General features: G+C 35.3%; 1 protein-coding gene across 3 annotated transcripts in view; it reads right to left on the reverse strand.

Annotated features, from left to right (window-relative positions):
* The window catches only part of LOC124638116 (cartilage oligomeric matrix protein), a 33,357-nt gene that overhangs the window by 10,734 nt on the left and 3,773 nt on the right, over nt 1-18,850 (reverse strand). Inside the window, exons 1-10 of one of the 3 annotated variants that reach the window (XM_047174974.1) lie at nt 18,043-18,186; nt 17,738-17,821; nt 5,771-5,941; nt 4,767-4,963; nt 3,276-3,558; nt 2,857-3,030; nt 1,620-1,736; nt 626-742; nt 408-527; nt 138-326 (exon numbers count right to left, since the gene is read on the reverse strand). In XM_047174974.1, the coding sequence (XP_047030930.1) occupies nt 138-326; nt 408-527; nt 626-742; nt 1,620-1,736; nt 2,857-3,030; nt 3,276-3,558; nt 4,767-4,963; nt 5,771-5,941; nt 17,738-17,819 (1,450 nt within the window). In that variant the 5' untranslated portion in view covers nt 17,820-17,821; nt 18,043-18,186. Of the gene's footprint in view, nt 1-137; nt 327-407; nt 528-625; nt 743-1,619; nt 1,737-2,856; nt 3,031-3,275; nt 3,559-4,766; nt 4,964-5,770; nt 5,942-17,737; nt 17,825-18,042; nt 18,187-18,850 lie in introns of those variants that run through there. The other 2 variants (XM_047174975.1, XM_047174976.1) reach the window with 2 other exon arrangements.

Genomic DNA, 18,850 nt, shown 5'->3' on the forward strand with positions numbered 1-18,850 from the left:
ATACATTGCAAAGATTTAAGCATACATATGGATACAGGGACAGAGAAAGCGGACTTGTTTTATATAATGTAGTAAAGAGCCTTCAAAAAGTTTCTGGAGGCTGCTTTTTACAAATATCCATCTAATGTTTTACTTACCATTCCAATCATATCCTTTAGGACAGGCCTCACAGTCGTAATAAGGACTGGTAGCCTTGGGAGCACAACGTCTGTGGCCACACGGCTTGTGAGTGTCACAGACATGCTGACATTGCTGTCCATTGCCACTGTAGCCGGACGGACATGTCCCACAGCGGGGACCAGATGATGTCTCCCGGCATTCTACCCCTATAGTTCAAAAACACCCATTATGTAAATTCACCAGGTCTTTGTTCTTATATTTGCATTAGTTCCCGAATGATATCAAACCTTGGAAGCAAGTGTTCTGTCGACAGGATATTCTGAGGCATTTTTCTCCGTTTCCATGGTAGCCTTCAGGACAAGCTCCGCACCGGTAGGATCCGTCAGGCTGGTCTTCACATTGAACACCTGACAATACGAACATAACCCATGATAGTTCCAAAGATTGACTTTTCCTTTGAATCTTTTGAACTTTTTCATCTATTATTCCCTTTGAAAATACTTACGTCCACCAAAGCAGGGGTTGGAACTGCAGGCGGAACGACAGGTCTGGCCATCACTGGTCTGCCTTCCTGGACATCTCTCACACCGATAACCCTTGTCTGTGTCTATGCATCTTTCCCCTGTAGAACAAATTAATGTCATCAAACGTGCATTCAATGATCCAAAACCGTGATATCCTATCATTACGAAGTTTGAAGTTGTAGCTTTGAGAAATAATTTGATGAAGATCAGTTCCCAAATTATTTATTTTCAAGAAACAATAACACAGCAATGAGCCTCATCTTCTAAAATACGATCAAACTACAGTTATAAGAAAAGAAAACATCATCATTGCCTTTTCGGATTGGAAATTGTGCCTCGTCGTAAATGGCCCTTTGTATGCCATGAGGTTTTGTGTTACAATAGTCGTTAATGGTTTTGCTTGGCTTTGAAGCTGAACTGCAAACTGCTATTACGTTGCCTTGCCAAAACACAAAATCGGGATCTGGAGTGTTACCAAAACTCTGTGGATTTATAGTTTCAAATTCAATGTACCTAGCTTTTGCGAATACTGCGAGACACCTTAATAAAGATTTTTTTTTCATTATATAAAAAAAATACTATTAGGTACTTGTGCAATGATACAGAAAACTACATATTTTTTATATCTACTCTAAATATTTCCGAACAACTACTACTATATTAGTTACCACTTATAAGTTTACAACTCAAATTCTACTTCTACACCTAGGTACCTGTTCTTAGTCGCCAGTTTCGTCTTCATCTCCCGAGAATTTTCCTAACTATGTTGGGGTCGGCTTCCAGTCTAACCGGATGCAGCTGAGTACCAGTGCTTTACAAGGAGCGACTGCCTATCTGACCTCCTCAACCCAGTTACCCGGGCAACCCAATACCCCTTGGTAAGACTGGTGTGAGACTTACTGGCTTCTGACTACCCGTAACGACCGTCAAGGATGTTCAATGGCAGTTTCGTATTGTTCCATATTTGTGACCTACCTTGTGAGCATGGTCTTCTATTGCAGGCGATGGGTCTGCACCTCCTACCGTCTCCCTCCATGCCGTGCGGACACGAGCCGCACTCGAAACCGGACGCCGTGTTACGGCACTCCACGCCTGTGTTAGTTTTTTTGTGCGATTTTATCAGGAACAATCATGTTATTCACAAAAATAGTATAAATTCTAAAGACCCTCCGTGTTTTGGAAGAATTTTGATTTATCAATATAGCCTCGGTATGATTTGTTCGAATCATCCGATGTTTGCGTCCTCTGTTTCAGACTGTGCAATGAAATAAATACCAACTACTTTTAAAAATGTTATATGTTACTTTTGTAAATGTATAATTTCTACAAAAGACATCTTCAACGAAAATTCTGATTTGATGCTTGCTATTAAATTTGGTTTTAATTACATTATTCGTTTACTACGAAGCCTATTTTGGTTTTAATTAATCTTCATTAAAATACTGAGAGAAGTATTAGTACCTCTTCCCAATTAAATAATGAGGGCATTATAATTAAATACCGTTCATTTCAAGAAACTCGTAGTTCAAAAGACTATTTATAGCCAGATTAACCCCATAAATAGCTCAGACAAATAAGAAAATTGAATCAGTGAAAATGTCGTTCACCCAACAAGGAGCATCGTTACACTTTCGCCTACAGAGTCACAATCATGCCGACATATAATTGACAAATCTAGTTATTCATTCACAAATCTGAATAAGGTTAATCAAGCAACTTGATATTAGGTGGGCGAGACTCGCGACTCTGTAGACAGATGTATTTAAATGGACTGACACGTTATGGACTAGACAATGTGAAATAAAACGCGAATTTCAAAGAACACTTTAATAAAACCCACACTGAATATAAAAGTTGCTTGGTACACCTTAAGTTATATGATGTGACGATGATTCTATAGTTAATGAAGTTATGATAATAGATGATTGTAAAGTGATGTTATAAAATATGTACTACAATGATATGTTAATGTTAAAATACTCGGATGGAGTATACTACTACATGTACTTAGTGATTCTAAACTAATGTACATTTCAACTGACTACTTTATTGTACTTACTGATGAAGCCAAATTATCAAAAACAAGTTACACACCAAAATCTAAAACATCAATCAATAAATGCAATTTCTAAATCACACAATCTCCTAAAGTACTAAATAAATGACGGAAATATTGGCAAGAATGTTATAATGTGTATGAATGTTTAGTAACCAGGGTAGCAGGAAGATGAGGAGCATCTCTCGACGGGTGGTGGCGAGGGCACTCTATTGCAGCACTGACGCAGCTGGCTGCGAAGGCTGTCGATGGTACCCTTCTGGTCTGCGACCTCGCGACGAAGTGACTCGATCGTTGTACGAAGTAGTGTGAGTTGACGGATAACTTCGTCTGGAAAAAGTGAGTTTTATAGTTGGTAATAAGAGAGGAAAAAAAAGTGGCGGAAAGGTCTTTTCACTTTTTGGAAAACCTGCCAAATCTATCTCGCAGACGAGCAGATAGATATAACCACACTAGGATTTATGTAGCTTTCTATAACTGAGAGCACTTCAAGAAAGAAGAATAGTTCTAGAAATTATTAAAAACACACACAGAGTAAGAAGCTCTTTTTATATCCTTCTAAATAACATCCTTACCATCGCAAGATTCAATAGCATTCGAAGGAATATCTCCTCTGTTTGGTGGCGGCTGAGGCAGCACATTAGGATCGATATAGTTTCCTCTATACTCATCCCCTTGCATTTGTTCTTCTTGCCTCTCGTCTTTCGCCATGAAGTCTCGAACCTCTTCGAAGTCTATCTCTCCAAGTGTAGTGAGAGCTGGAGGTTTCATCGTATTTTCATGATAATTGCAATTCTGTGAATCTAAAACAGCCTTTTCGCTGGTGTATATTTCTATTGGCACATTTTCTTCGTGGAACTGTAAACAAAAGGTATAGATAGTTCAACTCAGATTTGCGCGCGGCCCTATGTGTGCGTCGGCTTGTAAATATACAACTTTCATTCGTGTGACAGTGACGTCGTCCGAGCATGACGTGTTCTTATCGCTTTTTGTTATGGGTACAGTCGTTTACGAAAATGTCTAGTTCTTCACGGAGAAAATGTTTTAAGGAGTCAGGTAGCGTTTCAAAAAAATGAAACAACATTCAAAGCTTTTTATTATTACATTTTACAGTTTATCATTATTTTCTCATACGGCTTTTCAAATTGACATCGACAGTATCTAAGAAATAAATGAAGTGAAATATCTAAGATTAATTAAATACTCCTTACATATTTTCTAGCTCGGGGTACGCGGACAATAAATAAATGTGTGGACTAAGAATGTAAAAGACCTATAATTTAGTATAATAATGGAAACAAAATGTGTGGGGAATTTTAAAAAATTATATTGCTTCGCATAATGTCGACCAAAATAAGACGGAAATAATGAAACTCATAAATGAACGTTTAAGTCAAATTGATGAAGGGATGTTGGGTAATACTTGTCGACATGTACAAAAGAAAAAAGAAGAATACTATAGACATTTTGACATGGAGTCAGAATTTATAATTAACATTGGTGAAATTAGCGAATCCGAAAATTCATCATTTGATTTTTCAAGTAGCGATACAGAATCATTATAAATAAATAAACTAAATTACGTAATAACTGTACTTTAAACAGCCGTATACAACCCCTAAATAACTGTATTTGTACCCGACTGTACCTCTTGTCACGCACACAAAGTCACTGTATATGTACAAGGGTTACCCACACATAGGGCCGCGCGCACGACTGAGTTGAACTTACTATAGTTAGTTTTAGAAATATTGGCACTATTTATTTCATATTTTCACCACAACGATATTTTTGATTGCTTTGGTCTGTATTATCTGTGCCAAATCAAGTTTAGTTAATTAAGTTCTAGAAACTTTCAAGCACCCTCCACGGCATCGTTAGATTGGAGCTCCTCGAGAGCGCTTGAAAATAAAACGCTGGCCACTCAAGTATTTGGCTGGATTATTTACTCAAGACTTTAATTTAGTAATTAAATGTTCTAAATGTTTTTGATTATCTTTCTGAGCGAAGACTGAAATATGCATCTAATATATTTGTAACTAAACGTACTGTATATGTATACTCACCAGTTTCATTTTCTTACTGGACAGTGTTGCCAGCAAGTCATGTTTGGCTGACATGACATGCCAGTGTCGAGGCTTGCAGCCCACGATGAGTTTCACCCTGCTAGGAGTCATCAGTAGAGCCAGGGTCCCTCGGGGATGTTCGCTCAGACTCCACGATACGGACTTCATGTGACCACCGTGGAGACTCTCCAGGGTTACTGGGAAATAATTTTTCTGCCATTACTTTGTTGACAGCTGCGAATTTTTTGTTGTGCTTATGTTTTGAAATTACTGGTTCATTAGATGGGATTCTCTAATAATATGAGTAGGTAATTTGTGTAATTTTAGCGTAGATACTAGACTAATTTGAATTGATAAATTCATCAACAAGATACGTACCAAGACTTCTTACTATGAATGGGATTGTTTGTTTTATAATTTGAGACCTAAATAACGATAGCAAAAAGTCATTCTATTCGAATACAATTTGTTTCATGCAAGTAACTAGGTATGCCCAATGAACCATGCTACAACATTTACTACTAGGTAACTTTATTCGCCTCGCCTCATATGTTGTGGAATGTTTTAGCACAAACTGTGGCCGTTTACACATTATGTGGCCGCTCCAGCTAAAGCGTTAGGCTTTATTACAACATAAATTGTACACTTTTTCTTTCTCGGCCAAGACAAGTTTTTTAAGATAAAATTAGACACTTTTTTCTTGCTAGTACTTTTATACTTACCGTCTAATGAAACCATATAGTAAAAATTATTTATTATGTTGTTCATTCGTACGTAATAACTCTCTAAATTGATTTCGGATTAATTCTGAGGCAAGACAATTTCGTTTACGTGAAGCTACTTTGTATAACTCCGAGAAATGGCCTCTTCTATATTAGTTACAACGTTACATATGTACATTATGTTATTTACCAAATCTCCATTGAAATTGTTAACCTAATGCCAATACTTTTAGCGTGACTCTGCAACACATAAGAATGCAACTTAACATATCTTCCTCTCACCCTTGTTACTCTTCCCATTATAGTAGAGCGAGAAGTTGACATCTTCAGCTCCCTTCGCGTGCAGCAGTTCCTCTCGCGTGTTGATGGTGCTTCGAGGACCTGGCATCAAGATGACGAGCTGGCCACCGTTGCGGGCTTTTTCCGCTGCTGCCATCACGCTGGTTGTTGCTTCTGAAAAAAATAACAATATTTCATTATTATCGAAACATTGGCTTCATTGATATCTGTGAAAGCACCTCGTCATCACGGACAACGGACGTCCACTGCTGGACTAAGGCCTCCCTCAAGCTGGTGAGATTTGCTTATACTCTCCACTGGGCATATGTGTCTTGGTGAACAACCAAATTAAATAAGATCTAATTCTTACTGAGTGTTTCGAATTACCAATTGTTTTTGATATACAACGATGTCAGAACTACAATTCTAAAAACTGTTTTTAGGAGAAAGATACATCTTTTTACATAAGCCATGTTTAGAAATAAAACCGAATGAAAGCGGGAGACAGCTGGTATTAACATAAATGATTAACGAATCCAGTCAGGCCTGTCAAACTTAATTTGTATCTAAGTACTATAAATAACATTAAGATAACGACACGTGTTTACATTTTACGCAAAGGTCGAAACTTCTAAAGTCAGTGAACTCCAATAGGTCTCAAATCTAAGTGAAATTAATTAATTTTCGTTTTTGTTGATAATATCTTGAGAAATTAGGTAATCGTTTAAGAAAGTCAAATTCAACACAACTTTGGCACCTAATGGACCTTTCCGCCCTATCGTATTAAAGATTATTGGCTAATAAATTCACTATTCACAATTTTTATTAAGTTAATAAGAAACGTTTTCATAGTGATATTTTTATTTTACATTGTAAGTAGAAGCAAACTATTTCTTATGAAGTCCCAAGGAAACTATTCTGGGACCCTATAAATCTTTGTCGAAAGCTTCATATCTATCGTTCTTTGCTATCTAAACACATCATAACAAATGATACACATTCATGACATTATTTGGACTTACAAAAATAGACTGTCAGTTAGGCAAAAAGGTAAAGATAGTAGAGAAAGTACCTATATTTATTCATCTGATAAAACAACACAAAGTGCCTTTCTTTTCAGTAAGATACTAAAGAACTGTTTGAGTTTCAAGATTTTAAAAGAAATCCTGGCAAAAGTCATTCAACAAAGTTCTAGTAATAATTTACATTAATTCTAAATCTTGCTCTTAGAATAAAATAGCTCTTTTGATAATGTAATTCACTAAAGTTTTATGTGATAGCAAGATAACAAATCTCAGTAAAACCTAGGGAATAAAAGGCTGAATAATATTTTTTTTTTCAACAAAAGAAGTCTACTAAAATATCCAAGATCTAAGTAGAAATTCGTTGAAATAGTCACAGAGGTCGTCAGTTCAGTGATAAGAGTACCTACCTATTGTAAATCGCGGTTGTGAACGATAACAGCCCGTCAACCCATTGAACTGGAAGATAGTCAGATATTGTTGCTAAATCGAATATTGTGTACAAGACAATATCTTAATTAAGCAATGAGACCCGACATGTTAGCTAATAAACGTTCGTAGATGAACATATCTGAAGTATAGAACTATGTAGAAACCTGATTGTACACCTAGCCGTGAAATGAAACAACAAATAACATAATGTTGAATATGATTGCTAAAATTCATATTCTATTTTGGGTTTGACCTACAACAACAGTGCATTACCTAATGCCTAATTGCTAAGCTGGAAACGGAAACACGATCCATCTGTCACAGCGCATGAATTACCGCGAAATTAATAATACAAACATTCTAGGGTATGACCACACAGAACTAATTATAACTTCAAAACAATGCTATATAATGGAAATCAATATTTTAAAACTTTGATCCATCACTTAAATATAAAATGTTTAATTATTTGGCCAGTCGTAATTACTGTTGAGCAAAATAAAGATAATACTTTTCGCGTCAACGCAGAATCTTCCAAACATTAAACACGTGTACTTGAAAAGCAACAAAACAGGCAGTTCTAATAAAACAGTTGTCGGTTGCTCCCAAGAAAGTTATTCTGGACTGTATGACACAACCGTTGACTCACACGAGATGGATGTTTTTACTTGTTTCTTACTTATTTACTTAACTAGCGTACAACGCTTAAAAGCACATCTTAGAAGAGCTTGATTTGATGTTCGTGTAAACATCCAATGAAAAAAGAAATGGTAAATAGACCATCTGATCCACAATGACTACCGAGAATCTGGTACTTTCTGATGTACCGCAATACAAAATGGGAATACCATTCAATTTAAGGCCGTAACAATGCTTGGCATATTGGAAATGCAGGATGTCTACTGGTGAAAAAGAGTAATTATGTAAGTATACGTAAGATTAAAGTTCATACATGGACGGAGACGTGTCAACGTAATCGCATCTGCTTGCTCACCCCGAAAATATGTTTTTATGACTCTACCAGTCTTTGGCATGGTAAAACAATAGAAAGCTATTCCATATGGGAGCTCTTGGAACTTAATTGAGCAGACATGACATCTGGCCAGTTTATCAGCCTCTTGAGGATCATAAAAATTCCCGTTACCACATAACAGGCTGTTGGCTCATCTTAAAGGCTGGCAGTTAGTAATTGAGGCGACATAGTGATGTCACAGACAAGCCGATGGCGTAACGGTCCGAGATATATAAAAAGTTAACTCGCATCTCCTTGTAGGGCCTTCCTGCTGAGCGCGCCGCGCGATTCTGACCCCGTTGCCAATCTATGGAGTTATGTTTTTTTTTTCATTATGTATGGAGTGCTTTATATTGCAGATAGCTGATTTTTCTATGAACAACACATCCGTTGTCTATTATTTTCTTCTAAAGCCTTGTTGGCGTTAAATTGATAAAATTCTTTTGAGTTTACCTGTAACTGATTGTGCACTACTGTTTATCTGTTTTTAAAGACATAATTATAAATACTAGTGCATTCTATTGTTAGTAAACCGATAAAAAAATGAAATAAATCAGTAGTCATTGAAAAGCCGTACTTTTTTTTCTGTGCAATTAGTCAAACTCCTGCATAACTCATCAATTGAGTGTTATTGTTAATCATTTTCAAGTAGGTACATAATTATGTTAATTTTCTTTTACAATAAAACACTCTATGCTCATACATAAGAACAAAGATATTGGCTCGTAAACCAAGGCTCGTGGGCAGTGAAGGCAGTACAAATTAGGCTATCAACGCATGTGGGCAGCGTTAGGGTTCGGCTTGCCTAATACAGTAACGAGGCTTGGCGGATTCATAATCAGCTGTTCATAGCAACCGGTTCTTTTATTCGGCAATATAACATCTAAAATACGACGAACAAAAGTACTGAAATTTATTTCAATAAAACCCATAAGGCTGCAGCTGTTCACTTCTAAATCAAGCCTGATAAAGTAAGGGATTAAAGGTGTTGAAAATCTTTGGTTCGTTATTGAGGACTAAGCTTGAAGCTTACAATGGAACCGTCTCTATATAAAAACTTAAACTTCTTTCAAGATTTTAGCTTACTCTTTGATTTAGATTCCTCTTATTTTGCCTCTACAAAATGGGTTATTGAAACAAAAATAGATCGAAATTATCAGATTACCAAGAAATAAGCGAAATCAAGGATTCAATAAAACGATACGCAAGATTAAAATTCTTATTAACGTTATTCTCTTTAATATCTTCGGAGGCCTTCCACGGCATTTTGAAGTTCGAAAAAGAAATTATAATACCAGATTGTCATGGCTGTTTCAAAGTAAAAGATGTATTTTTAATACAAAGATTATGTAGATTTATCTCGAGAGTATAAAAATGAAGAGAATACATAAATAAAGTGATTTCGACGGAGTATTTTTTTTTTTGTAAAACTAAATCAAAATGCTTGTTGACTTTGTACGAGTGACATTGAAAAATGAACTGAGTCTTCAGGCTTTGCTAGAGAAACAAAAGAAACCAATTCAAAACTAAATATTAGAGGTGAGAGAAACTAATATTTAACTCACTTAAATCGAAAGAAAGACTATTTTCGAGAAGAGCTAAAATTCAAGCATTTCGTAATTAAAATACATAATAATGTTCATCATCCATTACATTTGCATTACCTATTGTCATTTGAGACTTTACCTAGCTATAGGTAATCTACACAAAAATATGTATGGAACTAATAATTAATTAGTTTTTCGAACAATACCAACGTAAACAAACATGACAATATTACAGCGCCTACAGAGATCAATTCATATTCCAATTTCATAATAGTTCATTGTGTTCCATAATGAAGTGCTAAAGTAACTAATTGAATTATGAACTATGATGTCACGCATTGAAGCATAGTTTGCATTATATTCGATAATTATTTGAACGAAAGGTTTCTACTTAAACTTAAGATAAGTACGTCTTTGTGTAGGTACGCTAATCTCACCACTAAGATTAACAACTTAACATAGTAAACAGATAATCAAACTACTAGATAAACATACCAAGATCAGCCGATTTCTAGTAGTGTTAATAATCGTGTATAACCATATCCAAGTAATTGACAATTGCCATTCAAGCCTTCTTTACGAGGTAAAGAGAGAATAAAAACAAATACATCATCATCATTCAATGAATTCTTAGACTACATAATTAAACTTGTAAGACCCAATTGCCGACAAGAGGCGTAGGCGCAGGCGTCGATGAGATCATTCTTGCAACCTGCTCGCTGCATTTTATTGCTCACTACATTCTCAATTTGGCCATAACGAGGAATCATGCCAATATTTTGAAAGTAAAGAATAATAAGTAAATATATATAACATTTAAGTAAATATCTATAATTACGGCAAAAAGGGTTTTCTGTGAAGGGTTTTCTTAGTAAATTGGTGACGCTTAGTACTTTATTTCATAGTTGGATGACCGGACTTGCGACAAGTTGGTTAGATCATGTTATTATTAATCACCCATACCTATATTAACTCATTGCCTACAGGAGGACTAGTCATACATGTTCTCATATGTAGGAATGTCGCTGCATATCATAGAGTAGACTTTCCTGCGGTACGGGTTTCTTCAAAATTATTTTTTACTGAATTCACCACAAAAACATATGAATCCAATATTAGGGTACTATTAAGAGTGTATCCTTTGTAATGTGATGTAAGCCCATAATATCTTTCGATGTATAAACAGACTTAACAAACCCCTTACCCTAAACACCTTTTTTATGTAAAAAAGGATCAAATTATACAACATGTATGCTTAGGAATTCCCCGGACGAAAATACCCAGTTTTTTGGAGCAGAAATCATAGATATTCAACTTATATCAAACCAAAAAACTCGTATCTCAAATGTACGAATAAAGTTTAGACATAGTTTTATAAATATATTCACGAAAGTAGGGTCAACTTTACGTGTCCACTCTTCCTAACGTGTATTGGAAAAAGTTTAGGTAGAACTAAAACTAGAACGATGTGAACGTCTCGGTTGAAATCAGCCAACAAAAAGACTAACAAATTCCTGAAAAAGTACTGAAAGTTCAACTTACACTTATTTAATTTTATTTGGTTTTCATTTCAATGAGCACGGAACTGAAGTATGAATTCTTAGAAAGAACAATAACTTTATTGTTTGTGTTATAAAGAAAAAACTTCCTATTCAGGGAAAGGTGTTCATATTGTTTAACGAGCCCAGGTTTCATGAAGTCTGTAATTAAATTCTATTCCATGAACCCCTGAAAGTACCATTAACAGATAAATTCTTTGGAATACATTATGATGTATTTTGATGATAACGGAATAATAATGTTATTTGCATCAGTGTAAATTAATTACGGCGCTCAAGAGCAAGCAATTATTTATTTTATCAGGAACGATGACATCAAAATTATTTTTTAATTAAGTCTGCAAGCTTGTTTATTGTTATTACCAATTTGGTAAAGCATCTGTGAATCTAATCCGATATAAGTTCACATGCTACGTCACTGTGAACATTTCGTAAGGTCTATCATGTGGCTTTGTAAATAAATATTGAGCCTAATAAATTATTCATAATGGATTCAGCAGATGTGTTGCTGGCCGCCTGAAATGGTTGTTGGTTGTTGCCTGAATGATTTGAATTTGGAACATATTCAAATAACGAATTCGGTTCGATGGTTTTAGGCATCTTTTTTTTTACTTGGAGTGTAAGCAGGTTCTTATCACGATATAAAGGACGTTAAAAAGTTATATAGTTCGGCCATTCAGAGAATGCGTTCCTGACACGTCGCGATTGAACTGACGACGTAACTACATTCATTGATTATTGATATAATAATGTTGTTTTAATGCTCCTCAATTGTTAAAACGGTAAACAACCAGCAAAAATATTTTTATCGTAACTGCAACGCAAGTAAATCGCTGTTAGTATCGTTCAATCGCGACGTGTCAGGAACGCATTCTCTGAATGGCCGAACTATAGTAAGTATGTATATGGGAGATAATGTTCATGAGAGATAAATTACGTTTAATTAATTAAACGTCAAAATAATGATCGATCAGTTGTTGCATCAACAAGTTAAATGTTATCTACCTACATGTATGCATGTGAATTATAACGCAATACTACATAATTTGAATCCATTATATGGTCATAAAATATTCTTGAAACACGAAAATTTCAGAATCATATCTTTTCGTGAACACTTTGGAGAAAATACGTTCATAAAATCCCTTACACAAAGCCTAGTATATTATACGAGACGAGCTTATTAATATGTAAACCGACATGAAAAGCACTTTTTAGAGAAGAAAAGATTGTGAAGAACGGCGTTCTATTTTATATGCTTAAAAATAAAGAATAATCTGCTTTATTTTTTATGAAAATTATTTATTTAGTAAATACTGTAATTTAGTTACTTAAAGCTCGACATTTGCCAGTTACATTGTAGAAAATTAAAATAGAGACCGGAGACTTCAATTAAGGAAATAAGTAATTTTAAGTACCATATCAGGTTTGCAATATATCTTTGAAGACGGAAGCTTTACATTAAATAGCTAAGGCAATAAGAAGCCTTGGAAATTCGTTATATCCGTCAGTCCGTCTGTCACATTAAATTCGCCCCTATCCCAACCTAGCTTACCTTTTTTGTCATTTGAATTCTTCCGAGTAAATAAGTACCTAATGAGTAAGTTAAGTTGAAGAACTTTGACAACTTAAGTAAGCCTTCGCATAAATGAGAGTCTTTCTAAACTTTCCTCCGAACATTGAAGTGATCAATCAAGTTAATTTTGTTGTTGACAACAAGAACCTCATTTTATGACACAATGTACGCAAGTACGCCAAAGACATGCTTAATTTTAAAAACAACAACTTTACCTGCCTATTAACGAGGAAAAAACCTACCTACCTAGTTTTGAAGAAAATGAAAATTGGTGCCTACTCATGCCAAGTCAATAAATACAAGTATTTAAGCTAAACAATTTATGTATTTTCTTATAAGCACTACGAGTAGTGGATCTAGACAGTCATTTGTTATATTCAGACAACCGAACGACATTGCAACACTCAGAGTAAAAATAGCCACGGTTTTCAAGTGGTAACAAGCCATTTCCACTGGATGTATAACAAGCAGTTTCCATTAGTGAGAAGCTTATTCGCCCAATTCAGGTGTTGATAGGTGTATGAATTGATGCACTTGAGATGAGAACGACTATTATAAATCGTAAGGTGAAACTTTGTAGGTATGTACGGATGTACTTTCCCGCAAAAAGTAGTGGATGGATTTTATTGGAACTAATAATATGGCTTTTAAATCCGAGTAACATATATACCTGGGGACATGGGTAAAACAGCGGGTGGAAGGTTATTTTGTATGAATCTGGAAGGTGGGCCATAGATTGAACTCATTATACCTAACAGTGAGATGTGTCTGAACTCTTCGAACTTTCATAATAATATCCATTGAGTTATTTGGAAACAAAAGTTCTACTCTTGTCTAGACTATAAAAATTCGGTAAAAAAACTTTTTAGTTAAACGGTTTTATATCTTATGTGCACTGAAAAATAAAAAATAAAAAAACAGTTACTTACCTATAAACCTACGTAGGTGGTCCCGGTCATATAAGACTAAAATAAAAACGTGGGGCCCATTCCGTAACTATTGTTGTAATACTTTCTTCTAGCTAGAGGTATAATAGGTGTGGATTGCATCGACTTACTATAATCATAACTGGAGATTTTGACAATCAATTATCAGCCGTAGCGGCTTCATCAGCGAACGCCGAGCTCACGATCTACCAAAGTATAAAGATATGCTTTGCCATAAGTAGGATTTCAGAGGGCCCCACGTTTTTATTTTAGTCTTATATGACCGGGACCACCTACGTAGGTTTATAGGTAAGTAACTGTTTTTTTATTTTTTATTTTTCAGTGCACATAAGATATAAAACCGTTTAACTAAAAAGTTTTTTTACCGAATTTTTATTATCTAGTTTTTAGTATTTAATGAAAATGCCTACCGAATATTCTTCATTCTATACATGGGTCAGCAGCGGTGAGGGAGTGCTAGACTCTTACTGACTAAAAACCGTTGTTTTTCGTCGTAGGCCTTTTATGTACCACGACCACGGTAACTCTTTAGGACAATCCCGCAGCCCAGGCAGGCCTTGGCCTTGTTGGGCCCCGTTGGGGTTGCTGACAGTATTCTACTTGAGTAGCCCTTTCATTTGATACCCATATTGAGGGGGTTGTGGAAAAATATGTAATCCGCCATTTTGTACCGGCGGCCATCTTGGATTTACAATGTTATTGATATTACTATATTGTATTGTCATCGGAATTAAAGGTGTGTACCAAATTTCAGATCAATCTGACAACAGGAAGGCACTGAAATTTTAATTTCTAAATTTGACCCAAGAATGAATAAATAATAAATAAAACAAACGGGGTGAGCTAAATAAGGTACTTTTGTCGAGTCTAGTTTCGTAAATCGATGCTATGGCCTAGGTAAAAGAAATCCCCTTTCACACAGACGAAGTAATAATAAAGTTACCACTTTCCAGAAATAAGGCAGGTTTTGCTATCGTTAAGCAGTAAGTAGTTACACGCTGAAAGGTTTTTATCTTTATTGTGTAACAGATTCAGTCATGTTCCACCGGCTCACTAGCGTAGTTACTTACAAATATTTATTTCTTGTATTGGAAAGTCATCAAATTAACGAGTATTGGCGAAACAGGACATATCTACTTGAAGAAGAGTAGGTATGTTATTCATCATTTTATAATAGTCATAGTAATAAACTTACTAACCTAGAATATAAGACTAATACCTCGAGTGAGTTTTTCCTCAACAACAAACAAATTCCAATAAATTTGACTCACAGACGGATTACGACATCGGTATGAATACCTACATAAATATTATGCATCTATAGTACATACAAAATCGTAAACATTGTGCACTCAAGTATTGTGTCAAACCAGTATTATGCTCCCTATATGGCCGGCCATCTGTCCCTTGACCTGATCTGGTGATGCCTCAACTATATTCGGTTATTGTAGCCACACAATAAACTTCATTAAACTTCATCATTTTTATTATGTACGAGAATGAAATAGCTTAGGTAATACTACAAATATTTAGATCAGACAATTATGAATTTTCTATAATAGCTACAGAAGACATGTTCTGCGTCTCCCATCTCTCGTCGTAAAGTAAGGAACAAAATTCCTTTATTTACGCACAGGACCTACACATTTGTATTTCTCGTACACCACACGATGTGCTATGTTAATATCATTTAATCCAGAGGTCACTTGACAAGGCAGCCCGAACTAAGCGTGACAAATAGATTACGAGATGGTCTGTTTACCTCGGCGAGTAAATTTGGTGGCTTTGTCTATCATAATAACGTACACTCGCACCAGCTTTACGGACTTGGGGCTCTCTTTTACTACCTAATCATACCGATATTAAGAGAAGCCTGCTTGCTACACCGACTATGTGCAAAAAGGTATTATTACTTTGGGGATACCTACTAACGTAGCTTCACTATCTTCTAGTAATAACACAGAGATATTTTTGAGATAAACGTAAGCTGCGACAAAATAAAGGACTGAGACGCTACCTAGTGGCGTAACATAACATTCTACGCAATCAATCAGTGTCTTGGGTAAACCATAATGTTTATTTAGACATCCAAATTTTAGGCTACCATTTTCATTGATCGCAAATTCGTAAGTTCGCCGTCGTGGGCTATTTTCTTGTTTATAATTTTATTATAGGTACCTATTGTAAGATATGCGATGTGTTTGTAAGTTTGAAAGGAGCAGAACTACTGAGCCTAAACTTGACCAGATTGCTAAGAAAATTAAAGGATGCTCCCAACGAAAATCTAAAGCTTCAAACATACGATTAATAAACCACAATTAAGACCAGTCGTTGAACTACAAAGAAAATTCCTGCACTTCCGCTCTTAGCTAATTATGTTGCGTACATGCATTCGTTATATTTCTCTTCGAACGCTAATGACCCCGAGAATAGGATCGCAGCTGCCCTAATGGGAATTTATGTTTACTTTGACTGATGTATTTCTGTGGTAGGGGGAGAGATTTTAATTTCGCTCGTGAGTTTATGCATATTTAGCGACTAGTTTGTGTTGAAGTTATTCAGAGATGCGTATTCTTGCTAAAAAAGACAATTTTGATTCGTTAAAGATTCCACTTGTTGGGATAAGGGTGATCAAAAAATATTAAAGCTAAAGCATCAAGCTAGACAACAAATCCCTAGACTTTTTAGGGTTCCGTACCCAAAGGGTAAAACGGGACCCTATTGTTTTCGCTCCTCTGTCCGTCCGTCCGTCCGTCTGTCACCAGGCTGTCCGTCTGTCATCTCATAAACCGTGATAGTTAGAGAGCTAGCGTGAAATTTTCTCAGATGAAGTATTTCTGTTGCCGCTATAACAACAAATACTGAAAACTAGAATTAAATACGTATTTTGGGGTGCTCCCATACAACAAACGTGATTTTTTGTCCGTTTTATAAATACGTTACGGAACCCTTCGTGCGCGAGTTCGATTCGCACTTGGCTGGTTTTTTTGTCATAAACCAAAAAGACAACATTACAACAAGCAACGTTATAGATAGGTACCGGTATCGTTTTAATAAAACAGATTACGCGTTTAAGTATCAAAGCAACTTGAATAATAAAGATAATTGCATGCAATCCAATAAAAAGTAGCTAGGCCACCGCCCACAAGATACAAGATTGGAAGAATAGTAGGTACCAAGCGGTTACACGCTATAGTAACTAGTCGCACTAAGATTCCTTCAAATAACTCCTACGCGAAGTGATAAGATGCGGACCCGTATTGTTTATTTTTAGTATGTTGTATATCTTAATGGCCTTTACACTTTCGAGATTGAGTAAAATTCATACGAATTCCACTTAAATCTAAACTTACATACCTATTATTGCAATCGGCTTATGACTACAAAGAAAACGATAAAAGGTATAGGTACTCAATTGTTATGAAAAATTTAATTTTTTGTTCAACATTTAAGTTGCAGCAGATCATTTTTTCCCTAAGACTACCAACTGACCAAATTAGGACTTCCATATTGAGGTAGGTACCTTACACTTAAACAAGTTCGTATTTGTAAAATAATAAAGTTCGTTAATGGTTTCATCTATTTTTCTAGTTTATAAATTGTTTACGTTATTGATATTTAGAACACGAAAGAGATAAATAAAAAATGTATGTCGCCCTCTGACATCGGATAGAACTCGGCACGATCTCACGCAAAGGCATGTAGAGAATTATTTATGAAAATATATTTTCTCTGTAATTAATGGATAGTTGTTGAAATAATACCTAAGTGGAGTAATTTAAAAATGTTAAAAGTAAAATCGCAAGAAAAGTTACTTAATGGCGCTGCTCAAGTTTGGGTGTTAATGATCACTGAAATAATTTCATGTGACATACCTTCGTCCAATGTGAGTGATGTTGTGACCACCACCAAAGCCAGAAGCGCCAGGAGTCGCGCGCACATGGCTGTGGAAGCCATGTCTGCTGAAACACCATACTTTTTAATTATAATTCAATTTTTGCACTCTCTCAAACCATTCTTGGTAAGCAAAAGAAAATGGAAGAATGAATTTTCAAAATCAGAATAAGATTTTTTTTTCTTGCAAAATAAAAAAAAAAAACTTTTTTGTTTATTCTTAACATTTTCAATTTTATCTTTTAGTATTCAAATTATTAAAACTTTTAAATAATGATTTTATTACCGCGAATTTTTATCTGAACAGTTTTCCCGCGTAAACTTTTCTAAGGCGCGCAAGCTCGGTTGGACGAGTGCGCGTGCGCGAGCCGCTTTCGCGCTTTTGAACTGGCGCGAACACTACTACGAGTATTTTACAGCTCGATGACTTGTTTGAATGAGTTATTATGTTTAACAACGGTAAGTGTTACTTTAATGTAGGTACAGAGTTCTATTATGCCTTAGGGATAAGCAGAGACTTGGATTATTATAGTTAGCAGTACCTACACGAAAAAATAGGAAGTTGCAAATCTTATAATTCGCCTATTAAGAACCCAAGTACAAAAGTAGATATTACACCGCGAGGGCCAAAGATCTGGCCTGCTAAATAATAATATCAGAATGCTTTACATCCAGTTTCAGCTTTACTTGTCTGTCTTGTCTGGAATAATGTACATCATTATTAGAAACCTCATAATACCTATACTTACCTAGATAAAATAAAACAATCGTAAACGGTATCTGTAATAAATACCCTGAACATAACATTCCTTTTTTGCAGTAGTAAAATGCATCTCATTGAATAGTACGAAGACAATTTATTTGGAACACCTAGCCTACCTAAGAAATTAAATGAAATTAAAGATAGTTTTTAGCCTACTATTTTAAAGGAAGCGTGTATTTGAATAAAATAAAACGCCTTTTTGTTAACTGTAGTAAAAACTTGAATACTTTTATTCCCGCCAAATAAATTGTCTACGGATAGAGGTAACTTCAGCGATTCCTGTCGAATCATGGTATTTTAATCTGTGGTAAAATTCAATTTTATTTTTTAA

The sequence above is a fragment of the Helicoverpa zea genome, chromosome 17, assembly GCF_022581195.2.
Source record: "Helicoverpa zea isolate HzStark_Cry1AcR chromosome 17, ilHelZeax1.1, whole genome shotgun sequence".
NCBI lineage: Eukaryota > Metazoa > Arthropoda > Insecta > Lepidoptera > Noctuidae > Helicoverpa > Helicoverpa zea.